Source organism: Euprymna scolopes, chromosome 18 (genome assembly GCF_053919585.1).
Source record: "Euprymna scolopes isolate OS-2025 chromosome 18, ASM5391958v1, whole genome shotgun sequence".
Lineage (NCBI taxonomy): Eukaryota > Metazoa > Mollusca > Cephalopoda > Sepiida > Sepiolidae > Euprymna > Euprymna scolopes.
The window spans coordinates 112,882,126-112,892,125 of NC_136499.1; the positions used below are offsets into that span (position 1 = coordinate 112,882,126).

The following is a 10,000-nucleotide window of genomic DNA, read 5'->3' on the forward strand; positions in this document are numbered from 1 at the left end:
AATCCGTTCTGTTACTTTTTTACTCATATCGTATTTAATGTTTGTGCAAAATTTCCAAAAATTCCAAGAGGTAGTTATTGAGAAAAGTGCGGACAGAAGAACGGATGAACGAACAAGGGTGAATTTACAGGTCCACCCTCCTTTTGTCGGGGGGAGGGGGGGCAAAAAAAATGTATATTGCTTTGGTCTAAACAGTACGTTAGCTATTAAAGTGGCGAAAAGGGAAATAAGTATGTCACCTGTATTTGCAATCTTCAAGGTGTTCACATGTAGGGAAAATGCCATTTTACCCAATTTTCTGTAAAAATTATTTTTAACTATAAATAATTTTCTATGCAATGAATTTTCGTAATTTTTGGATATGATACTATTTTCGACATGACCAATTAAGTAAGTATTGTTGTTTTTGACTTAAAACAACATATTTTTTTTAAAAATCGATCTGTTGACTCTCTTAACAAGCGCCAATTATAGTTTAAAAAAAAATCTCTGTTAAAATAAATTTTAGCAAAAAAATTAAAAATAAATATGTGAAACAAAAATAAATAGAAAATCCTTGTCCAAAGGGCTGAAAAAAAAAAAAGAATCTAAAAATTATTAGAGATGTTCTCTTACGTGACATACCATTGTTTTACTTTGCTTTGTCAGCAAGTATAAACACAATATGAACCAAAAAATGTGATGTTTTTACAATGATTAGTCTATATCCTTATCTCTTTCTCTACTATTATATAAAAGTCGCTTTGTATTTGCCTTCCTTCCTCATATGTTCCGAAACGATTGAGCCTATCCTCTGCAAATTTCAGACAAAGCTAATTTAAATGTCTGGCAGTGTTCTTAAATATGTTTTGTATAGAAATTCATCCGATAAGTATCGAAAATCGGGAAAAAAATCCGATCTTAAAAATAGTATTTCTCCGTTACAGATAAAAAAAGAATAATTTTTACAGGGGAATATTTTACATTACACCGGCAAGGGAGATAATAAAATTACAATAAATCATTTATTCTTAAAAAAAAAAAATAATAATAATAATTTCATTATAATCTAAAGATACAGCTTAGTGAGATTTGTTTATGTTATATTCCTAAATACTTAGGAAATAAAGACAAACGTGAGTTACACCGAGTGGTATGTGTAATGGGGTTTATTTATAATACAGAAACGTAAGGCTGCTCGCCTAAGGTAAATAGAAGTACATAGTAACAAGTATGGGGAAGAAAGTCTGATAATCAACACGTAAGACTATCCGTCTTACTGCGACTGCTTGTCTGCCGCTGTCTGCCCAACAGTCCAATATATATATACAGTTTGTAACCGGTGTATAGCCAGTTATGTTCCTTCACAACACCTCCCCCTGAAGCTGAAATCTTCCTGATTTTAGCTTAAATACCTCTTCCTTTTAGGGTCAGGGCTTAATCTCCTGGTAACTTTTCTCTTTCTTGCGCTTTTCCTTCTGGTCAGCGTTACCCGGGGTAAAGGTTTCTGTCCAGCCCGTATGGTCGGTTCAGGCGAAATATTCATTGTTTGCGGTACACACGCTGGTTTTGGTATATCAAAAATATCGCACAATGTTTCCATTGGTGTCTCTTCCACATTTGGAGACAGTCTGGGACGTATTTGATTTCTGTGTCTTTTGCAGACAAAACTTAATCCTTGGATGGTATAGACCATGCTCCCAATCCTTTTTTTGATAATACCTTCAACCCACTGATTTCGTCCATTTTGAAAATTTTTGAAATATACATTTTCACCTGGGGAGAAGCACTTGGTATTAAGGTTTTCTTTTTTGAAAACTTTCTTTTTCTCTGGTAGCAGCCTATCGAAGACAGATCTTATCTTTCTTGCAAACATTAGCTCAGCCGGGGAAGAATTGACATTATTATTAGGATTTGGTGTCACCCTGTAAATTGCTAAAAATGTTTGAATACATTGTTCGTCTGTGTCCGTAGTAAGATTTTTCTTAAGTGCCCTTTTAAACGTATCTACAAATTTTTCGGCCAACCCATTCGATCGTGGATGGTACACAGGTGTTGTCATATGTAGAATATTTAGTGAGTCACAGAATTCTTTGAATTCATGAGCAGTAAATGCTGTTCCATTATCGCTCACTAAGGTTTTTGGCACTCCAAAACGGCTAAAAATTTCATTAAGCGCACTCACAGTGTTTTTTGCTGTTGGATGTCTAAACTTAAATATTTCTGGCCATTTTGAAAAAGAATCTACAATAATCAAGTAAAAATAACCATTTATAGGTCCCGCATAATCAATATGCAGACGTGACCAGGGTAGGTCCGTCTTTGGCCATGGCGTCGTTTTTACTGGAGGATCTCGAGCTGCTAATTGACATCCTCTGCATGTCTTGACACATTTTTCAACTTCCTTGTCCATACCAGGCCAGTACACATATCCTCTCATAAGGGATTTCATTCTCGAAATGCCCGGATGACCTGTATGAAATTCCTTCAGAATTTTCCTCTGTAACGTTAGTGGAATTACGATCCTCTCACCATACATGAGCACATCTTCACAGATGGAAAAAGGCGTTGTTTGATCTACCTTTTTATTTTTTTTTATCCATCCCAATTGATTTTTCATTTTCTTAATGAAAATGTCATTTACTGCCTCTTTTTTTATTTTTTCGAAAGTTACCGGAAGTTCACGTATCATATTACACATTGAACTTGTACATTCACTTTCGTCTTTAAGCGCAGCAATTACCGTTTCTTCGAAACTTTCGCTTCTTTTAGGGATCAACCGTGATAATGCATCTGCGTGTCCTAACTTTTTTGAGGATACATGTTCCATCTTAAACTGATAGTTTAAGAGGGTTACAGCCCATCGCTGTAATCGATTCGCAGTATGTGTGGGAATGCCTTTCTTTGATCCAAATATGGTAAGTAGGGGTTTATGGTCGGTTTGCAAAATAAAAGATCGTCCATGGAGAAATCGATTGTACTTTGTAATTCCAAATATTATCGACAGCGCCTCTTTTTCAATTTGGCTGTAATTTTTCTCCGCTGCAACCAACGTTCTTGAAGCATGGGCGATAGCTTTTGTCCTACCATCCTCATACTTGTGAAGTAATACAGCGCCAACACCGTAATCACTGGCGTCCGTTGCTAGTATTAGTTCCTTTTCTGGATTGAAATGTGCCAATGCTAAGTCTGACAGTAGACATCTTTTGATATTTTGGAAAGCAGATTCACATTCCTTATTCCAGTTCCATTTAACACCCTTTTTCAGTAACTCGTTAAGAGGAGCTCTTAAATTATGTATGTTAGGGATGTAAATTGCATAGTATTGAACTAATCCCAAAAACGATTTTAATTTTGTCACTGAATCTGGAGCAGGCATCTTTTCAATTGCTTCAGTCCTTTGTGGATCCGGTCTTCGACCCTCTTTGTCGATTATTTGACCTAGATATTTAATTTTTTTCATAAAAAAATCGCATTTTTCTGGGCTCAATTTAAAACCAAATTCCTGTATTCTTTTGAATACTTCTTTTACATGCTTCTTATGATCTTGCAAATTTTCACTTTTAATTAGGATATCGTCAAGGTAGGCCATTGAAAATTCCAACCCTGCCAGCATCGTGTCCATAATTTGCTGGAAAATAGCAGGAGCAACCTTTAATCCAAAAGGAAGCCTCTTTAGCTTAAAAATGCCCTTATGAGTATTTATGCCTAAGTATTTGGAGCATTCATCGCTGATCTTAATTTGCAAGTAAGCATCTGAGAGGTCTATCTTAGAAAAAATTTTTCCTCCGTTAAGCTTAGAGAACAGATCTTCTGCGGACGGAAGGGGATAATTATGGTCCAATAGACAGTCATTTAAACCCGTTGAAAAATCTCCACAGACCCTTATTCTGTTATTTTTTTTCTTTACATACACGGTTGGACTTGCCCAATCTGTGTGGTTAACTTTTTCAATGACTTCCAGTTGTTGAAGTCTATCCAACTCTTTTTCGATTGCGTCCATCGCTGAAAAAGGCACATTCCTCTTAGGTTTGAATACTGGAGTGGCATTTTTCTTTAATTCAAATTTTGCCTCTGTCTTAATACAGAGTCCTAGTCCTTCGGCAAAAACATTGGGAAATTCAGTTTTCAAATCCTTCAGGAAGTCTTCCCTTTGGTTTGCTTTTTCTGCAGTTAAAACGTTACAAAACGAATTTATGGGTTTCTCCCATAAATTAAACAGGACAATCCAATCTACCCCAAACAGGCATGTATTCTTTCCTGGTACGACGTACACTTTGGATTTATGAGTCTGGTTAGCGAATGTCACTTTGCATTTTAATTCTCCCTTGAACTCTAATCTTTTGCCGCACACACTTCTCGCCGTCTTTCTGGTTTTCGTTAATTCAGGTCGACCTATCCTTTTCCATATATCTTCATTTATAATACTAATATCTGCACCGCTATCCAGAAGCAATGTAACCAGATGTCCATTTATCCGAACATCAACATATTTCCGTCTTTCGCAGCTTTTTTCTTTATTCATGCGAAGCGTATTTACATTATCGGTCCCTTGTCTTTTCTTCTGGGCACAGTATGTTCCCTTGTGACCTCTGAGACCACATTCATAACATATTTTGTTCCTAAACCAGCAGGTCTTATTGTTGTGTCTTAAACTACCACAACATTTACACTTTAGCTTTGGGTCTTTGTATCCTTTAAGGATCCTGTGTTCTTGGAACCTGGACTTTCTTGTGGTCCCTTGCCTTTTTACTTGCTGCACCTTAAAAATATTTTTCTCTTCAATGCGAGTGTTGTCTTTCTTTATGTTAATCAGACGTTGACACTCTTCAGTGACTTTTTGCAATGTTATGTTAGGATCCGCCTCCATAATTGTTAGGATCCGTGAACGTATATCTTTGTCCCTTGGTGCTGTGAGACCTTGTACAAAGATTAAACATTTAAATTGGTCTGCGGAAATTTCATTCAATTTAAATGATTCGCATAAACAGTTCACAGTGCAAGCATATTCTAGATAGTCTTCAGCTTCTGCCTTCTGAATGTTCAAACATTTGTATCTAGAGTGAAATAGGCTATCCCTTTTATCAAATATTTTCGACAAGGTACTAATTGTTTCCTCGAACGAAACCTCCTCCGGTTTTTTTGGTAGAATTAGATTTGCATACTTGGTGTTTTCATCAGTACCCAGTTTTTGTAGTAGCAGGGTAACTTTTTCCTCATCGGTCCAGTCTAAACATCTTTTCGTAAAAATTGTTTCGTATCTTCTGTAGTATGCAGGGAAAGTAACACCAGTATCCGGGGAGTAACGAAATTCCGTTAGTGAATTTGAAATACCCTCGGCAGAAAAATTAGTCTTCTTCCCGGTCGACGTTAGAATTAGCTTTTCTAAATTCTTTTGCTGTGTCGACATTTGTCGTTGTAGTATGTTTGTTTGTTCTTGTTGTGCCTCTAAAGTTTTTTGTGTTCTTTCTTGTTGTTGTTGCAGCTGTTGCTGTAGCTGTTGTTGTTGAATTTGTTGTTGTTGTTGTTGTTGCGCTAAAAATTGTTGAGTCATTTTTGTCTGTTCCTGGATGCTAAGGGCTAGAGCCTTAGTTAACTCTGCTAATTGTTCCATGTTAGCTTCTAGTACAAAAATGTCTTTTCGAATTCTACACAATAATTCCAAAGAAAAATCGTAAATTTACGTATATCGTAAATTAGTAGCAATATGCAGACACAACACGTTTCAACAAAGTTCATCCATAGTAATTCAACAGGCTTTGTAAAATAATTCTTTTTTTTTTTTTTTTTTTTTTCTTTTTTCAACAACGTAAGTTCATACACAAAATATTTCTTACTTCCCACGACAAATAGTTCCAATTATTTATATAAAGGCAATAACAAACAATTAATTTTCCAAAAAAAAAAAATATATGGCTGCCGTTCCCACGTGGCATAAAATGGTACAATAGTCGTTGTATTTATATTTTTTTCTTTCGAAACTCGTAATCCTTTAGTGTAGTTTCGAATTCAACTTGCGACCATTTTTTTTTTTTTTTTTTTTTTTTTTTACTTGTCAAAATAAATATAAATTCCACTTTACCTTGAACATGTTTCTATAATTTCTTGTGAGTTCTTTACGAAGAAAAATCCGTACTTTTCGCTACTTTAGGTAGGAAAAATTTTTAAATTCATTGACGCACGTGGTCAAAAATCCTTGTGTAGTTTGTTTTTTTTCGTAAAACAAAAAATCCTTGCATTGTACACAGTCCTTGGTACGGTAATTTATCTCTGTTAAGAGAAAGAACATCCTTTCGTCGCCATTGTTATATTCCTAAATACTTAGGAAATAAAGACAAACGTGAGTTACACCGAGTGGTATGTGTAATGGGGTTTATTTATAATACAGAAACGTAAGGCTGCTCGCCTAAGGTAAATAGAAGTACATAGTAACAAGTATGGGGAAGAAAGTCTGATAATCAACACGTAAGACTATCCGTCTTACTGCGACTGCTTGTCTGCCGCTGTCTGCCCAACAGTCCAATATATATATACAGTTTGTAACCGGTGTATAGCCAGTTATGTTCCTTCACAACAGTTTAAGTCCTTTTTCCTTTTTTTTTTCTTTTTTCGTGAATCGAGTAAACAAAAAAGTGATATGTTCTTTAAAATTTTTTTTAATGAAGGCCAATTTATTCACGTATAGATATGCTGTTGTGGCTGCTTTTATCAAATAAATCCTTCACAGTTTTTCTTTATATCCAATCAATTAGAATGTGTTAAGGTGTATACTATACAAATAGGTTCATTTCCTTTTCTCAATAGATATGAGTGGGTTAAATGTGTATGTGTCATTTTCATTTTTGCTAGTGTGACTTCTTTTCTGGTTGGTTGGTTGGTTGGTTGGTTGGTTTTTGTTTAACAGCATATCAACCCTTTCCAGGTTATTTAATGCCGAATCCAGTGATTTTGAAGAAAAATCTTTGAATAGAATATATTTTGTTTTCAAGTCTGTTTCTATTTAACCCTTAGTTGGGACCCTAACAGGTACTACTACTCCAGGTCAGAGTGGACCTAGGAGCAATGGCAATTAAAGGGTGGCTCCATATTCCCCAAAGCCCGCAAGCTTGGGCCTCACCATCGGATATAGTTTAAGGTCATATCCAGGACCATACCTAGTTTCTGTTTATATTGCTGTTTTATTCTGTTTATATTGTTGTTTTATTCTGTTTATATTGTTGTTTTATTCTGTTTATATTGTTGTTTTATTCTGTTTATATTGTTGTTTTATTCTGTTTATATTGTTGTTTTATTCTGTTTATATTGTTGTTTTATTCTGTTTATATTGTTGTTTTATTCTGTTTATATTGTTGTTTTATTCTGTTTATATTGTTGTTTTATTCTGTTTATATTGTTGTTTATTCTGTTTATATTGTTGTTTTATTCTGTTTATATTGTTGTTTTATTCTGTTTATATTGTTGTTTTATTCTGTTTATATTGTTGTTTTATTCTGTTTATATTGTTGTTTTATTCTGTTTATATTGTTGTTTTATTCTGTTTATATTGTTGTTTTATTCTGTTTATATTGTTGTTTTATTCTGTTTATATTGTTGTTTTATTCTGTTTATATTGTTGTTTTATTCTGTTTATATTGTTGTTTTATTCTGTTTATATTGTTGTTTTATTCTGTTTATATTGTTGTTTATTCTGTTTATATTGTTGTTTTATTCTGTTTATATTGTTGTTTTATTCTGTTTATATTGTTGTTTTATTCTGTTTATATTGTTGTTTTATTCTGTTTATATTGTTGTTTTATTCTGTTTATATTGTTGTTTATTCTGTTTATATTGTTGTTTTATTCTGTTTATATTGTTGTTTTATTCTGTTTATATTGTTATTTTATTCTGTTTATATTGTTGTTTTATTCTGTTTATATTGTTGTTTTATTCTGTTTATATTGTTGTTTTATTCTGTTTATATTGTTGTTTTATTCTGTTTATATTGTTGTTTTATTCTGTTTATATTGTTGTTTTATTCTGTTTATATTGTTGTTTTATTCTGTTTATATTGTTGTTTTATTCTGTTTATATTGTTGTTTTATTCTGTTTATATTGTTGTTTTATTCTGTTTATATTGTTGTTTTATTCTGTTTATATTGTTGTTTTATTCTGTTTATATTGTTGTTTTATTCTGTTTATATTGTTGTGTTATTCTGTTTATATTGTTGTTTTATTCTGTTTATATTGTTGTTTTATTCTGTTTATATTGTTGTTTTATTCTGTTTATATTGTTGTTTCATTCTGTTTATACTGTTGTTTTATTCTGTTTATATTGTTGTTTTATTCTGTTTATATTGTTGTTTTATTCTGTTTATATTGTTGTTTATTCTGTTTATATTGTTGTTTTATTCATGCCCAACGCTGTCTTGGTACACACAGCCTAGATATACAGTCAGTTGCTCTGAAGATAACAAAACGCAGAATGTCTGCTAATTTTCAGTCACATTCTCTCGTTTTCCTTCTATTTTCGTTTGATTGGTAACCACAATCCTGACAATTGTTATCCTTCACAAATTCCACAATCCACATTCATCAAGAGACAGCCAATAAAATTTTCAGATTTTCATTTTTGTCTAAAACTTTAAATTATCAAAACAATCACAGTCATATTTAAACTGACGTCTACCCACACCTCTGACCTACATCAGAAAGACAGAGGATAATACTTACATAGTCAAACAGTTTATCATCCAAAACAGCATTTGTTAAGATGTCACTGGCTGAAGTATTCCTGGAATATGGAAGTTCGAAATTCACATCAAATTAAAGGTAACAAAGTGAAACTATCGACGTCCCTCCACAAGTGTTGGGAGGAAAAACTATAACAAAAAAAAAAAAGAAGGAAAATAAGTTGATCATCAGAACAAAGGTTATAGAAAGACAATGTGTGGAATAGTATTCTGGGCAACGCCGGAATTATTGCTGGATGCACAGATGCATATGGAGGTGGGTGCATACACACAAATATTGTTGACAAGTCTTCAAACCAAGAAACATCATAAAAAATCATGACAATTGGAAGAAAGGTACAGAAGCTTTGAAATCAATATTCTTCAACTGACATGTTTTAAAAACAGTCATATAAAAATTTGGCCTTCGACGTATTAATGGAATACGGCATCGAAAAACGAAATTCCTATCTAAAGTTTTTTGTAAATAAAAACAAATGCCAGCTGAGTAAGAATTCAGTCAGAGAAACACTCCACCACACACTATCTCTCTCTCTCTCACTCTCTCTCTCTCTCTCTCTCTCTCTCACACACACACACACACACACACACACACACACACACACACACACACACACACACACACACACACACTCCATAGCATATTTGTGGAAGTATTATTGCAAGAATAAAATTATTACTTTTTTTATACACCTAAAATTGACAGTGTCTGTTGTATACATTTGCCGAGCATTTTGGCACACAATTTATGAATAAGTAGAACTAAAGCACAATGTAAGAAATGGAGATGGAGTTGTTCACCAAGGTACACAAAAGAAAGCTGAAATAGGATTGTTAATCAAGATGTGGCAGTGATTTGGGACCAAGGACCGGACAGTGGAAATCAATATATTTAGAGTTAGTTTACAAACACTTTTAGGAGTGACAATGAGTTTTGCGACCATTTACCGACAATTAGGGACAGTTTATGGATATTTTTGGGTTTGCCATGGTTGGGGACAGGGGACATAGAGGGCAGGTTGTGACTCAAAGTAGATGGAGATGAGCTGATGTCAACTGATGAACACAACCGCAATAGAAGACTTGGATTTGGACCTTAGCGCTTCTTGGTTTGTTTATCGCAAATGATATATTTTATTTTTACTTGGGAGTCACTGTTTATCAAGGCCCAAAAGCCACTCGAGAATAAGGGTTAATGAATGTAAGGTGATACTATAGTAATCGTAAAATGTGTGAATTGGGTAGAATTTGATTATTTATAAGAACAGCTCAACAAGAATTTGTTTACATTG

At 33.6% G+C, this 10,000-nt stretch overlaps 1 protein-coding gene across 1 annotated transcript in view; it reads right to left on the reverse strand.

Moving 5' to 3' along the window:
• The window catches only part of LOC145297772 (uncharacterized), a 482,067-nt gene that overhangs the window by 107,071 nt on the left and 364,996 nt on the right, over window positions 1–10,000 (reverse strand). The window contains exon 52 of the mRNA XM_080144017.1: window positions 8,689–8,749. Coding sequence (XP_080000143.1) covers window positions 8,689–8,749 — 61 coding nt within the window. The remainder of the gene's footprint in view (window positions 1–8,688; window positions 8,750–10,000) is intronic.